General features: G+C 48.3%; 1 protein-coding gene across 1 annotated transcript in view; it reads right to left on the reverse strand.

Moving 5' to 3' along the window:
• LOC138491245 (disintegrin and metalloproteinase domain-containing protein 9-like) overlaps positions 1-26,081 on the reverse strand; it is a 2,911,326-nt gene that overhangs the window by 2,699,929 nt on the left and 185,316 nt on the right. The window contains exon 3 of the mRNA XM_069617655.1: positions 11,626-11,687. Within this exon, the coding sequence (XP_069473756.1) occupies positions 11,626-11,687 (62 nt within the window). The remainder of the gene's footprint in view (positions 1-11,625; positions 11,688-26,081) is intronic.

Below are 26,081 nucleotides of genomic sequence, written 5' to 3' on the forward strand. Positions count from 1 at the left end.
GTGGCAGTGGTTATTACCTTTTATAATCGACTGCAAATATTTCTCTATGGGATTTTCCCATTGTTCGAGGCTACCACTTTTACTGACAGCCTCTAACATACCGCCGGTTTATTTTATTATTAACTTTACTACGGTAGGTTTTATTTGCCAGAACGTTGATAAAACTTCTTTCTCGAGTCTTACTCCATTTTCCTAACCCAGATCGGGGATCCTTTGTTCGTCCTTTTGGCGGGCTTCTGCCAAGAAGCCCTCCTTTCGGCGCCACTGAGTCTGGGGTCGGCCTGTTGTTTGGGAGGGGGAGTAGAACCCCCGGACAGAGTTGCCACAGCAACTCAGGTCGCACTCTAACCTGATAGGCTGGAGGGTCTCCCTCCAAGAAGACCACTCCACTGTGTGAGTGACAGCTAGGCTGTATGAATGGGTCTCTTTCTGCATAAAAGCAGGGTCATCCAGTCATGGTGACTGGATGAACACTGCAAACAACTATGACTACAGGTATAGGCAACCCAACCTTTGGTATAAGCTTATACTACCCAGTTTGGGAGTGTGCTGAGCAGCCAGGCTTATCTCAAGAGGGGAAATGTGAGCTGTAGCGGAGGTACACAAAGATTCACAGTTACAGGTATTCAAATAAACTCTTACACTCAAGGTTTCTTGCATAAACAATTAATAAATTATTTATCAGTCAGTCATAACGCCTTCAGAAGGCAGCAATAGAATAGTAACACACAAATATACTTCAATACTGTACACTTGAGTTTCTCAATCAAACAAGGCCCTTTTGGGATGGCCCACAGACACAACCTACACCCACAGGTGACTTTAGTAACAAGGGTGCTGAGACATTAATACCTTACTGTTGGTATTCAGAATACTCTTAAAAAGTAAGTAAAAGGCAAAGGTTACTAGAACAGAAGAAGTTACACATTTTCATAAGCAGGGCAAATACTTTCAGATAGCACTTAGAAGAGTCATTCAATTCAATAGGCTAAGCCAAAGCCAATAGGCCAAAGTCTTTGTATAGGATGCAGCACTTCAGGTCAGTAAATGGAAAAGTCTTTGCACAAGTTCTTAGGAGTCTTTGATAAAAAGAAGAACCAAATGTAGGGTCACAAGCTGATTAGACTTGTGAGTTGCATAAGTTACAAGCACTTCCACAGTAAGAGATAAGTTCTCTTAGGCTGGTTTTAGAGTACCTTGGTAAAGAAGAAAAGATGCAGCTGAAGACTTCTGTTCCTGTGTAGCTCTGCAGATCTCACTGTTCCTGGGCCTCAGTCGTGGGGACAAGTGGGAGGACGTCGGGGGACTACTGCACTGTACTGGTACCGTCAAAGTTGACAACTGGCAAACTTTACTTTCAGTGGCTGTTTCATGTTTCAGCTCCTTGCGGTACAGCGAAAAGCAATAAGCGCTGTTACTGGCTGTCAAGGTGGACTTTCCTCACGTCTGCAGAGCCCGCACTCGACTGAGGGGGGGACAGGCTTGGTCAGTCCTGCTTCGTGGGAGTCCGGAGGAGCTTCCAAAAGCTTTAGGCCAGCTTACAAGTAACGCACACAATCTGGTGTCCCTCTCCCTGGCTCTACGGTTTCCTGCAGCAACTCTGAGGAAATTCAACCAGCTCCAAGATAGGTGTTCAGGTGGCTTACTTGGGAGTTGATTGGTCCCAACAACTCAAAGGGAGAAGTCGTCCTTGCTGGGGCTTCTCTGTCGATTCGAACTTGACGATTCGGACCTGCTGCAGAGCTTCACCTGGCAAACCAACGGTCCAGGAGTTGCAGCAGCCGTCCTCTTCAAGCTCTTCTTTGGTTCCTTCGTCCAGCGGTCGACTCTGCCTTCCAAGCCAAGAGACTCGCCTTTTATTTATTTATTTATTTATTTATTCATTTGGATTTGTATAGCGCACATCTGCCCGGGGGCATCGTGGTGCTGAAAGTAGTCTTACTTGTTACATAACATACATGGTGCATAGATTACAACGGGCATGGCATAGGTACATACATAATATACATGGTGCATGGATTACAACGGGCAAGGCATAGGTACATACAGTTGTCATATACAGTAGAGGAGCAGGAGGGTGGAAAGGGTTAGTTGAACAGAGTGGTTTTGAGTAGTCTGCGGAAAGAATGGTATGATTGTTTGTTCCTAAGTGTGGTTGGTAGTGCGTTCCAATTATTTGGTGCTAGGTGTTGGAAGCTGGACCCTCCGGCTTTGCTTCTTTTGAATGTGGGTACATAGGTCTGGTTAGTCAAGTGCGACCTCGTGGGTCTGGTGGAGGTATTGAGGGCGATTCTTTCAGCGAGATAGGGCGGGGCATTGGCGGAGAGGCATCTGTGTGTGATGGCCATGGATTTGAAGAGGATACATTCTTTTATTCGTAGCCAATGGGCCTCTTTTCTGGCTTGGGAGATGTGCTCCCTTTTAGGGATACTCAGTGCTGCTCTCAGGGCATTGTTTTGTGTGACCTGCATTTTTGTTAGGTTTTTTGTGGACGTGCCCAGGAAGAGGGCATTGCAGTAGTCTAATTTGGTGCTTACTGTGGCTCTGGCTATGGCCAGGCAGTTTTTTGTGGACAGGAAGGTTTTGACATCATTGATAAACTTAGTGGTAAGCGCAGCGGAGGAGGCGATGGCATTGACCTGTCGTGTCATGGATAGTGTAGAGTCAAGGTATATTCCTAGAGTTTTGACTGCAGAGGAGACTGTGATGGTGGACTTATCAAAGTTAAATTGTTTGTATTGCGGCAGGAGTTTGTTTAGCATTTCTTTGGTGCCAACTAGTAGGATCTCTGTTTTGTCCCCATTTAAGCAGAGGCTGTTGGCTGCCATCCAGGTTTGGATGGCTGTGTAAATCTTGGTTAGTGCTGCGGCATCTTGTTCGAAGATCCATGTAAGGGGGAGCAGGACTTGTGTATCGTCAGCATAGTTGGTCTAGGCTATGTGACGCCGATTGATGTCATTAAACAGTGGGAGGGTGAAGATGTTGTATAGGGTGGGGGCAGTGCAAGAACCTTGTGGGACGCCACAGTGGATTGTGGTGGGGGTAGCACTTGCTGAGTCAGAAAAATCTTTCATAAGTCGACCCTGGAGGATGGATGTGACCCAGGAGATGGCTTCCGGCAAGAAGTGAGCTTTGTTTTTAAGTTGCTTGCCTAGAATGTCATGGTTGACGAGGTCAAAGGCTGTGGAGAGGTCCAGCAGGAGGAGGAGTGCTGGTTTCCCTCTGTCCATAATGTCATTGGGGGTCATTACGACCCAGGCATTAACCAATAGCGCCATTAGCGCCATGGTTGATGCCGGAATCCGCCATGGTGAATTGACGGAATTACCGCCCCATTCCAAGTTTGGAGGGCCGGTAATTCCCCATTCACCATTGGCCCATCCCCATTTTTGCCCCATAGGGCCCAATGGGAATGGGGAAGGGAGTAATTACGGTACCGCAAATTGCGGTACCGTAATTACCTCCAAGGTCCCTTTGCAGGTCCCTTCATTAACGGCTGGTGAAACCAGCCGTTATGGTAGGGACCCGCAAAGGGACCTCGTAATTGGGCGGTAAGGGATTACCGGCACCAGTGCCCTTACCGGTACCAGTAATCCCTTACCGCCTGGGTCGTAATAAGGCCCATTGAGTTGTATCTTAAGGTCTAGTAGGGCCGATTCGGTCCCGGGCGGAAACCCGATTGTCTTTTCCGTAGAATGCAGTGTTCTTCCAAGTATTGCTGGATTTGTGTGTAGGCCACCTTGTCCAGAATCTTGAGCAAGAAGGGAAGAATCGTGATAGGTCTATAGTTGTAGCCGTTTTTGGGATAGGTAGGTTTTTTGAGAAGAGGGCACACCCAGGCTTCTTTTAGGCTGGTTGGGACTGAGTTGGCGTTGAAGGATGCATTGATGAAAGTTTTGAGAAACGGTGCCAGTGTTTCTACGCAGTCTTTAACTAGTTTAGCGGGGCAGGCGTCGCCTTTACAGTTGGAGGGTTTGATTTTGTTAACAATATCAATAACCTCTATTTCCGAAACTTCTCTGAACTTGAATGGTGTAATGGGATTTTTGTTTTTATTCTCAGTCACTGTTTCAGTGTGGGAGGCTGATAAGGTGTGCTGAGTGAGATTTTTGTGGTGGACTAGGATTTTTGCTTGAAGGCGTTCAATTTTATTCAGTTCTCTCCCATTCATTCCAGCCTAGCTGTCAATCACCCAGCAAGGTGGCTGTCCTTGCCGGTCAGTCAGCCAGCCAATCACCACAGAGTGTGTTTTGGTATCCTAGGAGACTAAGCACAGGGAGTTTCGGGCACCTCCCTCACTTCCTGCCTGACCCAGACACTCCGTAGCAAGAGGTGGGTTTCACTCCTGAAGCCTGCCGAAGGCGAATGAACAAAGAGACCAAACCTGGTTTGGCGCGCAGAGAAAAACTCTAGAAGGACCTTTCCACAAAGACATGGTGAAATAAGAAGTCCGGGGACCATTTTAACAAGAATGGCTGGACGCCATTTTGAAAAAGATGGCTCCCGCGGTTAACGTTACTGGGTCCGCGTACGGTGGCAGTAAATGCAAACCTTGGTAGTTCAAAACGAATCCACTGCCACCAGCCAGTCAATTGAGGAAAGGGTAACATAAAAATTGTTACATGAGCATTTAGACACAGGGGACACTAAGTAACCCCTCCAGCACTCTATTGTAGGATAGGGTGTGCTGGGTCTAGCAAGTACAATGATAAGTAAAGTCAATTTCACTTTACTGGTCTGGGAAACAGTAGTGTATCCCAGAGAAGGTATTTAAACCTTGGGAAATCTAAAAGGCTTCCCTGTGCCACTGCACTGAAGGTGCTGTGTGACACAATTGTAAAAGATGATGCCTATGGAGTGTGTTAAGACTCATAACCAAAAAAGAAACACAGTGTATAAAAACACATTAAAATACATGAGAGAGTGGGAAAAAGGATCTCACTCTCACCAGGTTAAAAAAATCAAGTCCTCAAAATCCAGCAAATTGCTGGGGGTCTCTAAGGTGGAGGGGATTGTGGTAGGAATACTGCACCCACAAGAAACCAAAGCTGTGCCATTCCCTCGTCATTCCCCTCCAGACAGGATAAGGGGCAGGGAGAGGCAAAGAAGACTACAAGCAAGATTGGCCATGTGGTCAGGTGCCACCAACGGATGAACTTATAAAGTCTATCAGTGAGGCTTCTTAACGGACACTGAAGGACTATGCCCGCGTTTGGGGCTGCTCGTATAAATGAGGACATGGTACATTTTCAGATTGATGGGCCTGTATACCAAGAGCCATGGTCCCCGAGCACAAAAATAATAATAATTCTGGTGATAACTTGTATTATGGTCACATTGATACCTGTACTATGGTATTTGGAAAGTGCACTTCCACTCGATACTCTATTGCCATCTAGTAGTGCATCCACTACGTCTCACCTACATGTGTACACACACACTCTTCGTCCACGCTATCTCAGTCATAGAGGGGGTTACCATGTTTGTTTGTTTGTTTGTTTAATCATTTATAATGCGCTCCAGAACCACGGGTATCAGGGTGCAGCAGTTACAGGATATGCAAGGCTTAAGTACAGAGGTTACAGATATAGATAACAAGGATGGATCCATCAAAATCATACAGCAAGAGACAACAGGGATATTATGTACATTCTATATACAAAATCTAGTTCAAATAGATGGGAAGCGGGAAGGAGGTAGGCAGGTGTAGCAGGAAGGTAAGTATGCATTTGTGAATCTTACTGATCGGTAGATTTAAGCCAGTTCATGTAATTGAGTCTGAAATTCAGGTATGGTTGGTCTTCTCTAATGGGGTATAACAACATCCTCATGATGATAATGAATGCAACCCATGCTATCCTGAATAAAACAAATTGTTGGGTTTGTTCACATCTGCCGCAGCATGGAGAGAAGGGGATAGGCTGGTATATTGATCCTCTCCCTCTGTCTACTGCATGTTGTGCCGCATTAGGGCACTGTTCTTTGGACGATGGAACAACAGCACCACTGGCAATTTCGATGGTACAAACGTTAATGAATTCGATCGATTGGTTTGGTTGCTCTTAGGATGTTCGGTATTTGCAAACAAAAGTACACTCAATATTGCCTCTGTTAGGCATTCTGACAAATATTTCAGACCATACCAATCAATGATCTTTTTCAAAATGACTCCAATAGGGAACAAGGAGGTTGCTCCTCCATCATACACCATCAATCATGACCCAGATTCTGTCCCATTCTGTTTGCGAAAAGAAGGTTCCCGACCTATCGGCTCGTATGATAAATGCATGAACGCAGCTGTTTTGGTGAAAGAAGATAGGTCTCTATATATACGGGGTTAAATCTATTTCGTTTGTGGAAGTGAAGCTTATGCTTGGTTACCTAAAGACTGGAAGGGTACATGGTATTTGGGAATACTTTTACCAGGGGTATATATCACTTCTACCGCCAATATATTGAAAACTCATCCTAGAAGGGAAATAGAAGGTGACACCCCCTGCAGGTATTGGGGGATATTGCCAAGTCCATGGTTCTGTTCTAGTGACAGATCACTAACTCTCAAGACATTAGGAAATTGGCTAGAATTTTGGAGAAAACTATCAATGAGACTACTGATATAATATTCAATATGACATTAGAACAAAAGTCCATTAGACTAGTGGCCCTTCAGAATAGGATGGTGTTGGACGTCATCCTGGCTGAGCGTGGTGGTGTATACAAAATGGTCGGGTCCACGTGTTGCGTTTACGTACCTGACTCCACCCCCACCATTTTCCAAGAAATAAAGAGACTACACATTTTGGGTTCAGAAGTACACATTCACCGAGTGGATTGGGATCTTAGTACATGGTTCGGGAGTTTAGTACGAACTTGGGGTTGGAAGATATTTTTTGTTTTAGCCATAGTCCTTAGTATAGTTCTATTTTGCTGCTGCTGTGTCCAATATTTACCTGTCCTGGGTTCCATGATAGGGGATGTTTGAGAACGTACATTGGTCCAATTAAAACCAAGCCCACACTTGCCTGTACATGTAACTAATCCACTGATCATGCAGGACGTTGCTATAAAAGAGTTTATGGCCATCAGTGTTTATGATAGTGATGATTCGGGGTGTTCTGATGATGACACTGCATCATGGTCGTCTGAGGATGCCATGTTTGGACGATGCTCTTGGCTTAGGCCAAAAGGAGGGTTTGTGAAAATATATTTAGTTTAGTGTCCTGCAAAGTATGCATATTGGCCTAAGCACATTCGCATCACACTACAATTCTATTGCTTCAATAATGATGGTCACATTGCCATTTTGTTTTATTCGCCATCTTGGATGTAACGTTCAGTTCCCTGCTTATTCTTGCGTTTTCGCTCTGAATGCGGTAGAAGACTGCGGCATGAACTTTCTGACACTTACGAGACAGGAATGCACATTCTGCTGAGCGTGTTGTTTGTCTTACACTGTAGAACCTTGAAGTCCTGGCAGAAGCATAGCTAATCTATAAGTTAGGTGCCCGCCTGGCTCGACCATGTTTTCTTCACTGAACCATTAATTGTAATAATGTGCATCTGCAACGTGCTTCTTTAGAAGAACTCTATTCCCAAGCTTTCGAGCAGACTGACCTTAGGCTCCAGGAGCAACATAGATAAGCTATACAGAAAATGTTACCTTGTACCAGAAAACACAATATGCCCCCTTCCACTGCCTTGCCCTGCTCCCAGGCAGTAAATTGTCAGTAGGAGGACGAGAGAAAATGCAAGAATGTTGTTTTGGTAATACCACCCACGTGGAAAGGTCATGAACCCTGTGGTCCCTATCACATGAGGGGGCTGGACAAGTGTATTGTAAGTTATTCCTGAATGTATATATGTGCCTCTCTTTGGTGATTCAGGGCTCTCTCCCGCCACGCTGTCTGTACGCATGCATCATGGGGTGCTGAGACCCAGTCATGACTGTAATAAACATAGTTCTTTGACCTCGTGACTGGCTATTTCCATTTTGTTGTAGTAAGCCTAATTTTGTGGTCTTTCAGAAGCACTGGCACCATTGCTAACAGTGCCAGCGCTTCCGCGGGCGGATGCCATTATGCCCAGCAGGTCAGACCTGTCGGGCACAACGGCCCCCGTCCACAGTTGTAGTGTGGCGTTCCGGAAAACGTGCTGGTACGGGGAGACCGGCATCCTTATTTCCGGACTGACACACTTGTATTGAGGACCAAGGAGTGTGGGCAGGTATGATTATGGACCAGGATATTCACAATTCCCATTATTAGAGAAAGGGGGAGGAAACCACAATATATACCGTTGACGCAAATGGAGACAGACAATTTAAGATGTAAATGACCAAGTTTAACTTCCGGTGCGGGAAAGTGGCTTCATGAGTTAGAGAGAATGATATCAGGAATTACGTTAGCTATAGGTGACAGAAAAGGCTTGCTAGCAGCAATTAGAGGGAAGAGAGCTAACAACGCTTGGAAGCGAGCAGGATATGCAAGTGTGACTGCACAAAACATAACAAACGATGGAGCGCCATTTAATAATTGCAGAGCAGGTGTATGGCGAGCGCTGTGAGAAACCAGAAGGTGTCTCACCCTCTAGTCCCCGGGGATCTGTCATCCAGGTGGCCAGGACACAGCCATTGCTTTTGGATCCAGTTCCGGGGGTGGACCAGTGCAGGAGGATCACCTGGGTGAGGGGTCTTCGGGGAGTGGTTGTGGGACACCAGATGGCGAGACGCAGTGTCCCCTGCCCCGTAACACCTTTACTCCATCCTACCATGTAGGATATTTAGGACCCCCCATGCGCCATTTTGCAACATGTAGGTGAAACAGGCCAGAGGCAGCAGAGAGGCAGGCAGACTGGGATACGTATGCTCAAAAGACTGATTCTGTGAAACCCTTACCTCAAGGACTTTGTGCACTCACCTCTTGAGATGATTTCTCAAAAGTGGTGCTCCTGCTCGTATGATTATTTGTCCCGGCCTTCAGTTGTATTTCATGCTAACTCTTCTGTTAAGAGATATCCACACGCCTCCACTCCCGACAAGTAGCACGACCATTGGGAGTTCAGAGAGGTCAGGGAGGGTCACATGGTCTCCCAGCTCATACAGCAGGTACAGTCCGCTTCTGGCCCGCTCTGCTCCGCTGTGCTTGGAGCCCATGGTTTTTCAAGCAGAAACAGGTTTCTGCTAAAGCCACCCACCTCTGTGACAGGGTGCTGCAGCGAGTATCTAACAGCAGGAACAGCCTGCTTCAGGCCCGCTACGCTTTGCTTGGACCTTGTGGTTTTTAAAGCTGACACAGGATGCTGCTTGAGCCACCCATCTCTGTGACAGGCTGCTGCTCATCCAACAGTGGAAACTGCCCACTTCTGGGCCCTGCAATGCTCTACATACCAAGGTACATCTTCCTGTTCATATTTTCTTATGATGCTTATTGTAATTTGTCTAGACATCAATGTAACAAAGGGAACCAAATTCATACAAAGAGGAAAAATGGGGCGGCAACCTATATAGTCACCTGTTTCCATGCTCATATTGTCTCTGAGATGAAGTTCAGTTTCTGACTCATCCTAGGATCTTTTGAGGTTTGTGACTCGTCTTATCGACTCCCATGACCTCAGTTGTACCAGCTTCCTGATATTTAACACTCCTTTTCTTTGACCCTTTCCCATAGTACCTTTCAGACGCGTGAGTGAGGGTTTTTTCAGTAGCACAGTTCTAAGAAATAAACTTCTTTGTTTTTCACGTACTCTATAAACTGAGACCAGGTTAAGTAATGGAACACCTTGTGAGAGAGTGATAGCCTTTTTTCCATAGCCACCAGTTCCAAGATCCTTTATCCCCTAGTGGGCTAAAATTGAGCCCTAAGACCTTTCCAAAGCTGTGCTACGTTTCATCTGGCTGTGTTCAATAAATGTGTAATTAACATGAATGACGCCCCTAACATCTCATATGTTCCTTCCTCATCTCTGTCCCCTAATATTATTACTTCCAGATTCAATGGCAGCTGGATACCTCTAATGACTGATTGTTTCAACTACTCTTCCGCAATATCTTTGCCCAGCTTCGCATTTTTACCACATGTGGCCCCTGTCTCCATTTCTTGACATACTGCAAATCTATTGCAAATTTGAAAGTACCCTCTTTTATAGTGGTGCATTTGGAGGCTTTGTGTGCTCTTTCCAAAATTCAGCGCCATAGGTCTTTGGAAATTGGTATGCGCAGTTCTTGTCCCCAGCTGATCAAAATTATTTCTGTGGGCCTCATTATAAGTCAGGCTGTAAGGAGTTAACGGCGCTGGTAAAGGTGCCGGCAAACCCTGTACCGCCTGATTACGAGGTCCCCTCGTGGAACCCGCTCTGCATGTCTGGTTTTACCAGACGTACAGAGCGGGTCCCGCAAGGGGAAGAGAGAACAAACAACGGGCCACTCATAATCGGCCCGTTGTTTGCTCCCTCTCCCATTCCCATTCAGCACTATGGTGGCTGAAGTGGGAATGGGGAAGGTTCGGGTCCGGGTTCCTGAAGGGAGGAATTACCGGGCCCTCCGAACTCGGAATGGCCCGGTAATTCCCCATTCTGGGAACCCGGACCGGATTTTAGCTACCGCTAAAGTCGTAATGTTGTTATGTGGTATGCCCTCTAATAGCTTACAGAGCTGGGAGAGTTGTCTCCCCTTAATACCAACTATATGAGATCTTTCAATCTTTATTGGTGGCCTGTTTTAATCCCTCTCTGGGTCACCCAATGACGGATTTGGATGTAATGATATCCCTCTGGTTCCACTATGCCTAGTATTGCTAATAGGTTCTCCTAGGATGAACGCCTTAAAGGCGTCTAAGAGAGCCCCCGCCCAAGCAGTTCCGGTGGGTTCCCTTTAAAGGAATGTATACAGACAGGAGTTGTATTATGCATAATTGGAGCATGACCATTGTCAGGGGGAGCAAGAGAGGCAGACAAGGGATAGGTTCATTTGCCGTCCTGAAGACCCCGCTATTCACCAGGTCTAACCAGGAATAGTGAGAGGAAGAGCGAAAGCTTGTGGACCTGGACCTAGTGGACAGTTGTAAGCGAATGCTAGGGCATTCAGACTCTCAGAAAGGGTATTCCTAGTGCAACAGAAACTATTAGAGGTTATGGAGCAGCATCTATCTCACACAAGGAAAGCTAACTCATGCATACCAGAACATCATGCACAATGGCACTGAGTGACCTTTAGGCAAATGTACCACTTGCTGTAAAACGTTCCAAGGCATTTTTGACAGAACCTATTAATTCATATAAAAGATACCAGGGCTCTGACATGCCTCAGGTCCAGGGTACCATGATCTCTACCATAAAAACTAAAGATAGTTCTACATTGATGATGCAATTTCAGAGATACGTCAGTAAGCAAGTTGTTGGTGTAAAGGTTTGGGGCCCTCCTTCATGTTTCATCATAACCAATAACAAATACTGACATGTAATTACCATAAAACAATATAATGTGTTCCCATATCAAACAATATGAAAATCACTTAATATTTCAGAAAATACATTTTTTATTTGATTCTGCAGAATGCAAAATTAGGTCCTTACAAAATGCTGGTGCTGGAAACAGTACAATGAAATTCAGATATAACATTTTTCACTTACTGTCTCACCAGGTAAACAAAATGTGTCTTCCCTCCTATTGTAATCTTATAGATTATTGAATCCTGAAGCATGAAGAAAGCAACACAAAGAGTAGATGTATTTTAATACAATTGCTACTGCAAATGTATACAAATAATGCCATTGTTATTCACTCTGACTACAAACCTGAAATCATAGCATTCCACATTGTGGCCAAAGATGCAGTATCAATAAAATGCATTTGCCATTGTGAATCAAGATTTTGAATTCGTAAGCAGCATGAACTCCAAATGATGAAATAGCTTTAATTTCTAGTACATGTAAAACTATATACAATTTTATATTCTTTTTTAAAATAAACGTTGGCATTTGTCTCCATTTGGCATTTCTCATGATGTTGTCCCATGACTTAACACATTTGTTTACGCTTGCTGGTTTAACTGTGGTTTTGCATTATAAACTTCCTCTTAGTACGCAATCTACACAGTCTTAAAATGGCCACTGGGCACTCTGCATGACATTAGGAACATTACTAAGTTTCTACAAAATATAAAGATTGGTAGCAACATACAGAGCATCCAATTGTCCCAAATTGTGTTCAATATGGTAAAGACTTAAGGAGATTAAGTGTGCTGAGTGTTCTGTGTTCAGCAGAACCTTGCTTTCTACACAGACTTACTGTTGACTTTGCAGTCTTTTTTTTACCTTGACTAACGCATTGGCAGGAAGAGGCAGGCTTACCCTACAAATAGCACACTCCTCGCAGAGCGTGCTGAGTGTTCCGGTGTTCTGGTGTGAAGGGGCGCAGTACCAGGAAGGTTTTCCCTCTACTGCCGAGTCAGCTTTCTAGGGCCGGCTTGGGGGTAGGAGGATTAATTCCTCCCTGCTATTGCTACCCCACTATCTGCAAGCCTTACAAGTATTAACTGCCCTTCTAGTCTCGGTAAGCTGGCTTTGCTTAATATTACTTGTCCACCTTGCTGTTAACATGAAATCATTCAGACAGCGTAGATATGGACTCTGTAGTGGGAGAGCTAATCTGGGTAAGCGACCACAGAGTCCAGGTAGGCGTACTGAAGCTTCCAAAGACACGCTGCATTAAAAAAAAACGGTAAAAGAGACTATCAGGTCAATACTAAGCAACCTAAAATCACTGGATTTTTAACAGCAGCTACACCTCTTCCTACGCTGTTAATAACGAGCAGGCTTCATTTCACCCAGCTGAATCTCCGATCAATCTTGAAACTAACAACACACAGCATTCGTTCACGATTGATAATGATGGTTCTTTATTAAACCTATGTCTACATTTGAAGCGGGACTCATTGGGCCAAAGTTCGACTAATTATAATAACATCATTGGATCCAATCTTTCCACTAGCCCCAATATGGAAGATATTGTTTCTAGTTCAGAATTCTCATGTGAAGAAAGTTTTATTGTTGAAGAAATTGCAGCCAAATCAAAGAATGACTCCTTGCTAGAAACGGCGACTTTGCTTTCCTCTTTTATTGTATTGTTTGTATTGTATTGTATTGTATTGTTTATTTAAAAAACACCTATACACGGGAAAGTGTTTAAATCGCTCGAGGCAGGGTGGGAATAGGGGGAAAAAAACAACAGTCGCTCAGAGCCCTTGAAATTCTGAGGCGATATTAAAAAAGTTACTCACTGTAGTGCTACCTTACTCCTAGTCCATAGACCCCTTTCCTCCATACTTGTGGGACATTCTGCCCTTCGGGACGGGACTAGAGCACTTTTGTAAAAAGCATAAAAATGTTTGTCCTTCTTTTATTTGTATGCGGGGTACCTCACATGGCCATAACCCCGCCCTCCCGAGCTCCGCCCCCCGCATCGCCCTTCAGTCCTTTTCAATCGCCAGGTCTGGGACCATCTAAGCAATAATAGAGGATACTTTTTAGAGGGGATGGCGGGCAGGCGTATGGAAGAAAGGGTACTATGGACTAGGAGTAAGGTAGTCACTACGGTGAGTAACTTTGTTATACTCCTACATCCTGTCCCCTTACCTCCATACTTGTGGGAGATTCCCAAGCATGCACCACAGTTAGTTTGAGTGGATGGAAAAAAACCCTTACAGGAACAAGTTCTTCAGAAAAGCCTGGCCAAACAGGGCATCAGCCCTGGTGCTCAAGTCCAAGCAGTAATGCTTACAAAAAGCTGATGGGGAAGCCCACGTAGCCCCCTTGGCGATTGTTTCCAAAGGAACATACTTGTGGAAGGCAACAGCAGCCGCTTTGCCACATACCAGATGAGCATGGATGCCTTTCGAAGGTTGAAGGCCCTGGATGCTATAGGCTTCTGAAATGCAGCAGGCAATCCATCGGGATATAGTTGCCTTGGAAGCCGGTTTCCCTTTTGGGTCTCCGAATGTGACAAGGAGTTGTGAGGATCCCCTGAGTTCACTTATTCTGTCGAGGTAAAACTTCAGGGCTCGCCTGACGTCCAAGTTGTGTAAGATTCTCTCGGCATTCGATGCCCGTTCAGGAAAAAAGACAGGTAAGGAGATTGATTGGTTCAAATGAAAATCGGTAACCACTTTAGGCAGGAAAGAAGGATGAGTGCGTAGCACAACCTTATCCTTATGGAACGTGAGGGACGGATGTTCCACAGAAAGAGATTGGAACTCGCATACTTGCCTCGCCGATGTCACTGCGATTAGAAAAGCGACCTGCCAAGAAAGGTATTTGAGATGAATGCCCGAAGCGCGAGGTGAGACACCAATGATAGGACAGTGTCAACCGTAGTGTGTCTAGGGTCAAGTTGTTTAGCTAAGCACCAGTGGCAAAAACTGAGCCATTTGCTCCTATATTGAGGCCTCGCAGAAGGTTTTCTGGCCGCTTGGATTATGCGCATATTGTCCTTGGACAAATTATACTGTGCTAAAGATCTGAATTCAGGCACCAGGCCGCCAAGCTGAACGATTGTGGGGCGGGGTGCCACATCTGGTGATTGCATTGGTGAAGCAGGTCGGGAATCAACAGCAATTTGATCGGAGGAAGAATCAACAGATGCTGAAGTTCCGAAAACCAGAATCTGGCTGGCCACCAAGGAGCTATGAGGAGGAGAGTGCAATTCGATGCTTTCCTGAGCTTGCAGAGTGACCGACGAATCAGAGGCAGTGGAGAAAAGGCATAAGCCTTCATGTTGTGCCATGGAATCTTGAGAGCGTCTCCCAGGGAGGACACCCCGAGACCGTATCTGGATGCATACAGAGGAAGTTTCTTGTTTGTGGAAGTCGCAAAGAGGTCCACTTCTGGAGTGCCACATTGGCAGAAAATGGTGGAGAACATCTGTGTTCAATTCCCACTAGTAACTGGCTGCTGACTGGCGGCTGAGTGAGTCTACAGTTACATTGATGTGACACAGAATGTGTAGAGCCAGGAGCCAAACTTTGTGGATGGCCCATTCCCAAATCTGTATGGCTAGGTACACAAGGAGAGGTGACTTGGTGCCACCTTGCTTGTTGATGTAAAACATTGCCACAGAATTGTCTGTGCGAACACAGACTACCTTGTACGTGGTGGACGGTTGAAAGGTTTTGAGTGCCAGAAAAACAGCCAAGTGTTCCAGATAATTGATATGAAACTGCCTGTCCTGAAGTGTCCAAGGGTCAAATACTTTGAGGTGGCACAGCGTCGTGCCCCACCCCAGAAGGGAAGAGTCCGTGGTAACCGTCACTGGTGGGCAGGGCTCCTGGAAGGAGGCCCCAAGTGAAAGATTGTCGGTCGAAGACCACCATTGTAGATCCGCCATCAAGCAGGATGGAACTGGGATTATCTTGGAATCCGGGTATGAAGCATGAGACCAAGAGCTCCGAAGAGCCAGCTGAGGACGCCTCATCTTAAGACGTGCAAGAGGAAGAGCCAGCACGCAAGAAGCCATGAGGCGCAAAAGTTTCTGAAACCAGCAAGCTGTCATGTGCGAAGACTGGAGAAAGAGCTGACACGTGGCTGATAGGTCCGCAATCTTGTCCGCCGTTACCACCTTGGTACTGACCGTATTCCAACGGAAACCCATGAAAATCAGGTCTTGAGAGACCGTCATGGAAGATTTCTGCCAGATCACCGACAGCCCAAGGTGTAACAGGAGCTGGAGGAGAGACTGGAGATTGATCAATACCATCTGTGGGCAAGGACTGCATAGGAGCCAATCGTCCTAGTATGGGTATACTTTTTTTATTTGTATTTGGTTTATTTAAACCTTTACAAAACTACAAGAAACGTATACGAAAATCCAAAAACATTACAGTAGGAAAGGAAAAATTCCAATTCATCATCGACATTAATAATGAAATTAATAACAGAAAAAAATATATTCAATGATTAATACATGGAACAAGTTACTTACCTGTAACTGTTGTTCTCCAGCATGGGTCTGGCATGGATTCACATGCTCATGAATATTCTCCGTCGTCAGGCTGGGAATCCTCGGTAAAGAAAAAAACAGTATCAGTTTCGTTTCTGATCTGTCTTTCGTAGTATTAACCAATCACTGATCTCTGCGTCATGCTGACCACAGCCAATGACTGCCCTCTACCTAAGCACCGCCTCTGGCAGCCATCTTCAGATTTGGAAGCACGTGAAGTGGCAGTATGACCAAGTGAAGAGCCGCCGAGGGGTAGGCGGGAGGGTTTGCATGTGAATCCATGCCAGACCCATGCTGGAGAACAACAGTTACAGGTAAGTAACTTGTTCCTTCTCCAGCATGGGGTCTGGCATGGATTCACATGCTCATGAATAAAGAATACATAGCAGTACACACATGCACAACCACGGGAGGTGGCAAAGGCTCAACATTAAGCATCACATCAAACTCAACATTAAGCATCTTACCTCCTCACCAGGCTCACCTCAGGCGAACAGGTTGCGCAGCACTGCTTGGCCGACCCTGGACTCCTCCCTGGAATCCCGATCGACGCAGTAGAATTTCGTGAAGGTGTGCGTCGACCTCCACGTAGCAGCCCTACATATGTCCAGCAGGGGCACACCAGAAAGGAACGCCGTGGTAGCTGCGATCGCTCTGGTGGAATGGGCTCTCGGACGGCCAGGCAGCGGTCGGTTTGCCAACCGATGACAGTACATGATACAGCCGGAGAGCCATCTGGAAATGGAAGCCTTCGAGAGAGCCTTCCCCTGATTGACAAGTCCAAAGTTCACAAAGAGTTGTGACGTCTTCCGAAAACACTTTGTGCGGTCCACGTAGAACTTCAGCGCTCTAGCCACATCCAGCGAGTGCAAAGTCCTCTCAGCCGGCGACGAAGGCGACGGGAAGAACACAGGCAACACCAAGGGTTCGTTGAGATGGAAGTCCGACGGTACCTTGGGCATGAAGGAGGGGTGCGTCCTGAGCACTACCCTCGTGTCGTGAAAAATCAAGTACGGGGCCTTGCAGGAAAGGGCCTGGATCTCTCCCACCCGTCGTGCGGAGGTGATGGCCACAAGAAACGCTGTTTTCCACGACAGAAACTTCAACGGGGCCGAGTGCAGAGGCTCGAATGGAGGTCCCATGAGCTTGGTCAGCACCACGTTGAGCTCCCACGCCGGGGCCGGAGCCTTCACCGGCGGGAACGATCTGAACAGTCCCTTCATGAACTCTTTCACCAGACGATGAGACCACAAGGACGTCCGCCCCGTGGTTCTGGTGTATCGGGAGATCGCAGCAAGATGAATCTTGATGGACGCGTGTGCCAGTCCAGCTTTGGCCAGCGTCAGCAGGTACGGCAGTACCTGGGGAGCCGTAATCCGTAGAGGGTTAATCCTCTGTGCGTGGCACCAGACAGAGAACCTCTTCCATTTGTGTCCGTAGCATTTAAGAGTCGAGGACGCCCTGGCCTTTGCAAGAACCTCTCTGCAGTCGGCCGGTATGTCGTATCCTCCAAACTCTAGCGCTGCAGGAGCCAGGCCTGCAAGTTCAGCGATTTCGGGTCGTGGTGGAGGATGGCGCCTCCTTCCCTGGAGAGTAGATCCGCGTCCACCGGCAGCTTGATTGGCGGGGACGTTGACAAGTCCAGAAGGTCCGGGAACCATATCTGCCTCGGCCACGCAGGTACGACGAGGATCATCCTGCACCGTGACCTCTTGAGCTGGTTGACGGGCCGGATTAGCAGTGGCAAAGGAGGGAACGCGTAGAGGAACAGGCCCTCCCAGGGGAATGAGAAAGCATCGCCCATGCTCCTCGCCTGGGGAAACCTGCTGGCGAACCTCCGGCACTTAGAGTTTGTCGCCGTCGCGAACAGGTCGATCTGGGGTGTGCCCCACCGTCGGAAGAGGCGATCCACTAGATCCTGCCATAGTTCCCACTCGTGGCACGAGCGCAGCTCCCTGCTGAGTGAGTCGGCAATGGTGTTTTTTATCCCTGCCAGATGAAACGGCACCAGAAACATCCTTTGGGCGACGGCCCAATGCCACAGGTCCTGCGCCTCCTTGGACAGTGCCGGGGACCTGGTTCCGCCCTGTTTCCTGATGTAAAACATGGTGGTGGTGTTGTCGGTGAAGATCCTCACCACCTTGCCCTTGAGGGACGGAAGGAAGGACCTGAGGGCCCAGAACACTGCACGGAGCTCCAGGACGTTGATATGGAGGGACTTCTCCGTCGGGAGCCAAAGGCCTCTCGCGTGCAGATTTTCGGTGTGCGCTCCCCACCCTTCCAGGGAGGCATCCGTGGTCACTGTCTCCTGGTGGTCTGGGGTCTGGAAGTCCATGCCCGCCGTCAGATGCGCGCGGGTGCCCCACCACCGGACCGCTCGGCGGAAACTCTCGTCGAGTGTGATCCTCTCCTCGAAGCCGCCCGTCGTTTGGATCCAGCGCGCGTCCAGGAACTCCTGCAACGGGCGCATCCGGAGCCTGCACATGGGAATGAGGTAGATGCAAGAAGACATCATTCCGAGGAGGGACTTGATGGACCTCACCTTGGCCGCGTCGGAAGCCAACATCCGCTGTACCTTGCCCAGGATGGACCTGGTCCTTTCCTCCGACGGGGAGGCCAGAAGGGACACTGTGTCGAGCTTCGCTCCCAGAAACAGTGCGTTTTGCGCGGGTACCAGGTGGGACTTGGCGTAGTTCACGGAGAATCCCAGGTCCGTGAGAAGTTGGACGGTCCTTGCCGTGTGCTCCACGGCGAGCTCCCTCGTCTTGGCTCGGATGAGCCAGTCGTCCAGGTAGGGGTAGACGTGGATCTCCTCGCGGCGCAGCTGCGCCGCCACCGGTGCAAGGCACTTGGTGAATACCCTGGGTGCCGACCGTAGTCCGAAGGGGAGGGCTTTGAACTGGTAGTGACGCCCTTGGACCACAAACCTGAGGAATTTTCGGTGCCCCTTTAGGATGGGAATATGGAAGTAGGCATCCTCCAAATCCAAAGACGACAGGAAGTCTCCTTCCTCCATCTGACCCAGGACGTGCTGGAGGGTGACCATCCGGAACTTCTGCGTCTTGATGAATTTGTTCAGACGTCGCAGGTCTAGGATGGGGCGCCATCCTCCCGTCTTCTTCTTCACGAGGAAGTATCTCGAGTAAACTCCGGAGCCCCGAAGCCTCTTTGGGACGAGTTCGATGGCGCCCTTCCTGAGCATCGCCCTTACCTCCAGGAGAAGCTGAGGGACGTGAAGCTCTTTCCTGGCCACGGGAGGGACGCGCGGGCACCTTCTTTGAAACTCGAGCGCGTGGCCCCGGGCTAAGGCGTCCAGCACCCAACGGTCGGTGGAGATGGACTCCCACACGCTGACGAAGCTCGCCAGCTGGCCTCCCACCGGGGTGCATCGGTGGGGGCCCGACCCCACGGTCGGTTCAATCCTGTTTCGACGAGGCTTTGCCGCCTTGACCTCCTTGGCGACGACGGCGGGGTCCGCCAGACTTGCCTCGTCCTCTGTAGGCCTCCTGAGACGACGAGCGGGCTGCTTGACGGTAGGTGGAGAAACCGCCGCCGGAACCTTTGGAGGCGCCCTTGCCTACGCTGGTCCGAACGGGCGTCCGTCGTTGCTGCAGAACACCAAGGGCCCGGGCCGTCTCAGTGTCCGCTTTAATGGCCTGAAGGGAATCGTCCACTGTTTTCCCAAACAGGTTGTTCCCATCGAACGGCATGTCCAGGACTCTGGTCTGTACGTCTTGACGGAAGTCCGTAGCCTTGAGCCATCCACACCGCCTAAGGCACACGCCGTTGCCCAACTGGCGAAACCCAGTGTCGGCGATGTCCGTCGCAATAGTGATGGCGTGGTCCGACGCCAGCTCACCTTCCTGTAGGATCTCCAGGGCATCCGCCCTCTTGTCGTCCGGTAGGAAGTCCAGCAGGGGAGCCAGTTTGTACCATAGCTCCCTGTCGTAGCGGGCCACGATAGCCAAGGCGTTGGCCGCTTTAATCGTCGTCGCTGCAGACAAGATGACCCTGCGTCCCATAGTGTCCAATTTCTTTCCCTCGCCGTCCGGTGGGGAAGTCGATGTGGAGGCCGCACCCCCCCCGCTTTCTTCCTGGCCGCCGCGGAGACGACGGAGTGCGGGGTAGGCTGCGCCCGGAGGGACAGGGGGGCCGCGTCCGGGACCCTGTACTTCTTCTCGTACCGGTCTCTTCTAGCTGGCGTAGTGGAAGGGTTCTTGAGGAGGGCGAGGCCCTCATCCCAAATGTCGTCCAGTAGAGGCACCGCGAGGACCGTCTTCCTCTTGGCCTCGCGCCGTTGATAAAGGAATCCTTCCTTTTACTTCTCCTCAGGGCAGAGTTGGAAAAGTTCGGATGCCCTGGCGATCATGGAGTGGAACAAACCAATCTCGTCGGGCGGAGAAGCCCTGGTGGGAGGTGACGACGGTAGATCATCGTCGTATACCTCGTCGTCCGTACCCGTCGCTGCCGTGTCAGTCCCCGTATCATCCCCTCGGGTGGACGGGGAGGAGGGCTGGACGGTGCGCGACGGCTGAAAAGGAGGTGGAGGGTGAATCCTTCTTTTCTTGGGCGGGGGAACGCCAGAAGGTCCCTGTTCAGGATCCCCCGACGGGAGAGGTTCCTCCGTCGGCAACGGTAGTCTCGTCCTTATCTCTGAGCATAAGGACTGTATAGCCAACAAAATGGCCGCCGAGTTGTCTTGCGGCGCTGGCAGAGGGGAATCCGACGGGCGATCAGGGGCCCCGTCGGCACCCTCGACGATGTCGTCGTCACCTGCGTCGGGATCCATCCCGACGGGCCGGTCTTCTTCCACGCCAAGGCCGTGGCTTAAGACCTCGATCAGCTCTTCCTCTGAGGTTGAAGCCGAATCTACGACGACGCCCTGCCCCCCCTTTTTCTTCCCCGCCGGGGATTTCACGGGGGTCCTATCGATGGGCACAAAAGAGGACTCCCTCCGAGGTGGCAGGGAGACTCTGAGCCCCGAGGTCGCCACCACTGGTGTAGCCTCCACAGGCTGAGCCAGGGTCGCCGCGACAGTATCGATAGAGGGCTTGGCCGGATGGATTAAGGCCTTCACCACCTTAGGTGCGCTCACCGCCTTATCCTTGAGGGGGGGGACACTGCCTCGCTCCCCCTCCGATGGGGCCTTCGAGCTCGACTGGGGCCTCTCCAGGAGCTTTGCCGGGTGCTCGCCCTTCCTCTTACCCGACCCAGAGCGTTGGCTCGTGGTTGATGGTGCCGGGGAGGGTGCGCCCTGCCTGGCGCCCGTAGAGCCCGACCGTTCGGCGCTCCCGGTGCCAGCGGACTCGCGGTGCTTGGCCTTGTGTTGGACCCCCGTCGCCGGGGCGTCCTCAAAGGTCTTAGAAGACCGCTCGGATTTCTTCCTCTTCTTCTCGCCTGACGGGCTCTTCCCTTCCAGCCAGTTGGCGAGACGTTGATGGCGGTCCTTCATGGTCCGCTCCGACATATTGCCGCAAAACGCACAGTCCTTCTCCACGTGCGTCTTGTCCTCATGTAAGCAGTAGAGACAAAAGGAGTGCTCGTCCTCCTTAAAGACGTTCTGCAGCTGGCATCCAGGGCAGACCCTGAACAGCTTTCCGGGCGTCGAGCTTCCCTTCTCCTGGGCCATGTCCGGGCCTGAGAAGCTTCTGGAGTCCTCCAAAGCGTAGCTCGACGAAATCTTCACCCTTGAGGGGCGCAGACGAATCCGACACAGGTCTCCGTTGATCGGATGGAGAGTCGGTGGAGCTTGAGGCTCTTTTGACCGAAAAAACGAAGTTTTTGAGCAAAAAACATGAAAAAATAGCACTAACGCTCGAGAGCAATAGCACGAGGATCCCAACACATGAACGTGCGGTAAAAATCTGAAGATGGCTGCCAGAGGTGGTGCTTAGGTAGAGGGCAGTCATTGGCTGTGGTCAGTATGACGCAGAGACCAGTGATTGGTTACTACTACGAAAGATAGATCAGAAACGAAACTGATACTGGTTTTTTCTTTACCGAGGATTCCGAGCCTGACGACGGGGAATATTCATGAGCATGTGAATCCATGCCAGACCCCATGCTGGAGAAGCACTATTTTCCAATAATCCTTCAAAAGGAAAAAAATAAGTCCTACTTAAAAGGCAATAATGTAAAAATCAGGTAAAAACATATATCAAATTCTTATAACATTAACCATACACATTACAAAATAAATCTTTAAAAGTAAAATAGAAGAAATATGGCTCCTTATTACAAATTTAAACTTTTGATAAATCCTGATAATGCTATACCCTAAGCGGCTGTAATAACACACACTCCATGACCAGATGTTTTAGAGTCTCCAAGTTATCCGAACAAAACCTACATCTGGCTTTGTCCAACGGAATTAGTGATCTCCTTGCTAAAATGTCCCTAGTAGGTAAGATAGTCCATCTGACCTAAGAATAGTTCCTCGATAAGATCAATCTGGAAATTGCAAAATAACCTTTGTAGGCAGACCACAGGTTCTGTGTTCACGGTTCAAATGGAGTAAGGAAGCGTAGGAGTGAAAGTTATCGACAGTTTGACACCAATCAAGATCAAATAAGGCTTGTTTGACATTCATGGGATTCGAGATCAAGATCTCCATGGACATTTCAATCTCATCAAGGATGGCTTCCGACCTGTCCCTCAAAGAACTCAGCATCAGAGAGGAATCCAAATTTCTACCCATCAGATGGTACAGCATATTTGGGATTGCAGTTTTAATTTTTGAGTACAAAGATATGCAGGCACACTGTACCCGGGCACACATCGAAACTATCCCCAATTCAAACCTAATTGCAGAAATAGGAATCACATTTGGCACGCCTAAAATTCTTCTCCAAATGCGGCTCTCTATTTAGTTCAATAATCCACTAACTTTCTCGGATAGTAATTCCAGGCCATAGATTAATTAAGGAATGATTTTACTTTAAAAAAAGATCAAAGCGTGTTTCAGGGAAAATTTATCAAACTTTTGATCGATCTTGACTAGCTGAGCCTCCAATAATTTCGCTTTATGTTTGATGGGCTCAGTAAAATTAAATCCCAAGTATTGCACTGACCTAGCAAGTTTCAGGGGCGTATCGCCCAATTTACCAATAAATCCTGAGCTCTTTGCTCTCGCTTTCCTGAAGGATAAGATAATAGTTTTAATGGGATTAATTATTAGGCCATTGACTTTAGCATGTACTTCAAAGTTGGTAAGAGACCGTTGCAGCCCCACCCTAGCGTTGTCAAAAATTAATAGGTCGTCAGCATATGCAAGCCAGATAATTTTTTCCTTGCCAATCTTAGGAGCAAGGAGTCCTTCCTTTATTAGCGATAGGGCATCGTCAGAGAAATATTGGTTGAAGAGCCAGGGAGCCAAAATGCAACCCTGTCTAAACTCCTGGTAAGATCGAATTACCCTCGAGAGATCACCCCTTTGATTCAAGTGGACCCGAACCCCACAATTTTCATAAACTCAGCTGATTAGCCTCAAGAGCCCTAAGGGCAGGCCCCAATTGGCCAACTTGTTCCACAATCTGCCTCGATCTACCCGATCTAATGCAGCACTCATGTCAATTGAGGCCATGTACGTGCAGCCCCCTGATGTCAACCACGCCGCTTCTTGCACGCACTTAAGGGCAAGCCCATTAATGTTGGTCGAGTGGCCCTTCCTGTAGCCAATCTGAAAATGGTCCGGCGGATGGTACATGCGTGCCCACTCCTCAAGATGTGAAAGCCGGAAAGACGAGAAGATCTTACAATCCGCATGAATTAGTGAAATCGGTCGATAATTCGATGGGTCGGTCCTGCTACCACACTTGAAGAGCAGGACAACATGAGCTCTATTCCAAGACATTGGGGTCACAACTGAGGAAAGGATGTCACTAAACTCCAGGTACAAGAGATGGGCCCAAAAATATTGGTTATCCTTAAAGGTATTATTAGTGAGGCCATTCGGTCCGGGGGCCCTTGATCGCTTGCACCAAGAGATCAGTTTTTGGATGGTTTCAAGGTCAAGAGGGGGATTCCACCTTTCCACTCTAGTTAGATCTAATATCAGTGGGGGTCCACCGTAGACATCCCAAATCTTTCCACATAGAACTCAATCCAGTCTAGTTCGGATATTGAGTTTGATTGACAGGTAGCATAATTGGGGTGCTGTCCATTCACCAAATACTAAAATGCACTCATGCCGGCAGCAATTAGGGTCCCAAGCATCTTTTCTGCATCACTCAAAAGCATTTAATATTTTATTGATTTGCAGTAGTTTTTGTATGATTGCTTGAGCTTCCCAATTAACTCCCTACGGGTGGCCTCTTCATGGTCGGCCCACTGGATCTGTTACACTGATCTCCTCAAATTCTTTTTTGCGAGTGCCAGCTTGGCATTATAACAATGGACATGCCTAACCTGGCGATGACTTTTGACTCCACACCTCGGGCCCAGCTCATCAATCATCTGACCAACGAATGATTGGAGCGCAAATGCCTTAAAGTTGGTTAGTTTCGCCTCATAGGTCGGACAATTCAGTGCATGCTGTATATTGGAATTCAAGCGCTGAATATTCAAATCAGTCTATCTGACAGCATTGCCTGCTACATTAGCAGTCAGTTGGAGCTTTTGCCGACATTTCCTGATGTTAGGAACCCAATTAAACTGTGCAGTAAGGATAAAATGATCACTCCAGTCTTTCGTAAGAATATGAAATGCCTGGCAACAGTTCATTAAGAAGGTGTCAACAAAAATATAATCAATCAGGGATGAACTATCCCCTCTATGCCACGTATGCCATTCACTAATATTTCGTGAGTCAGTGGTTCCTCCCACCAGAGGGAATATCCCCCTACCACCCAAATCTACACACCACTTCTGTCCCACAAGTTTCTTCTCTCAGTTACCCATGGGGATCTCTACCGGTTCCCACAATTCATGGGAATAATCACAATCTGCATTCAAATCGCCCATGCCTGTAACCTTCCCCTCTGGATGTATGCCCATCCACTCGTCCACCACCCGATAGATCCCATCTACAAACGGATCTATTAGTTCCATTCCCTTATGCCAATAAATATTGAGCAGGAGGAGGTTGATCGATCCATCTACAGACCTACAATCAACACCCAAAGAACCAAAAGGCAAGCCCGCAATGACAACCCCACAAAGGCACAAAGAAATATCTACTGCAGTCAAGAGACCGCCTGAGGGTCTCCCCCCGTACAATCCCTTGCAGGCTGAATGAACACACTGTATCCATCAAGACTGGGGGCTGATGTCAACCATGTCTCCTGCAGACAAATACAATTAGCTATTCTCAAAATATTCAAACAGGCAATATTAGACATAAGATGGGCATTGCCTCGGGTGTTCCAGGATTATAAACACAACGGTACACTCTTCCAGACATCGCCCAAGGTGATCTCCTTCTCATGGGACCAGTTTTTGCCATAGGGAAGAGATGATTCATGCCCAGTCCATGTCCGTCGTCACACCCTTCTGAACTATCTTGTCGGGGTTTGCTGTAGCCATAGGTTGATTATCAATAGGGGGAGTCTCCCTATTTGGATGTATCCCCGCGTCCAGCTCATTGATCTGAGAAATGTCAAAGCCTAATCCAGATAGCGCTTCACTTTGAGTAAGGATCAGTTCTCTTACCAGAGGAGAGGACAGATATAAAATCATCTCTCACTGGGAAGGAAACCCTCCCAATATCTGCCGATGACACCAGGGCCAAACTTGGAATTGCGGTGAAAATGGCTAGGATATTAGGCCGGTTCATACAAATCCGATAGTCGGATCCCAGAGTGCAGTGAATTTTGATTTGGTGCAATTTATTACTAGATCCTATCACAGCTAGCCGTGAATCGGCTGTCCCCTTAAGGGCATCAGAATAGGAACATCTACTCTGTGGCACACTTACAGGTCCTCGGGGTCCAACATTGTTAGAAACTCGGACCTTGGTGAGATCTGCTGCAACAGAACTGGTGGGGTAATGAAGACGCTGCAGCAGATCCTTCATCCCAGCTGATACTCGAGGATAATTGGATTCAGGGGAGAGGTCAGCCATCTCTTTCAGGAACGTTGATTCACCCATTCCAGA

The sequence above is a fragment of the Ambystoma mexicanum genome, chromosome 10 (genome assembly GCF_040938575.1).
Source record: "Ambystoma mexicanum isolate Mex_15411 chromosome 10, UKY_AmexF1_1, whole genome shotgun sequence".
In the NCBI taxonomy this organism is placed as follows: domain Eukaryota; kingdom Metazoa; phylum Chordata; class Amphibia; order Caudata; family Ambystomatidae; genus Ambystoma; species Ambystoma mexicanum.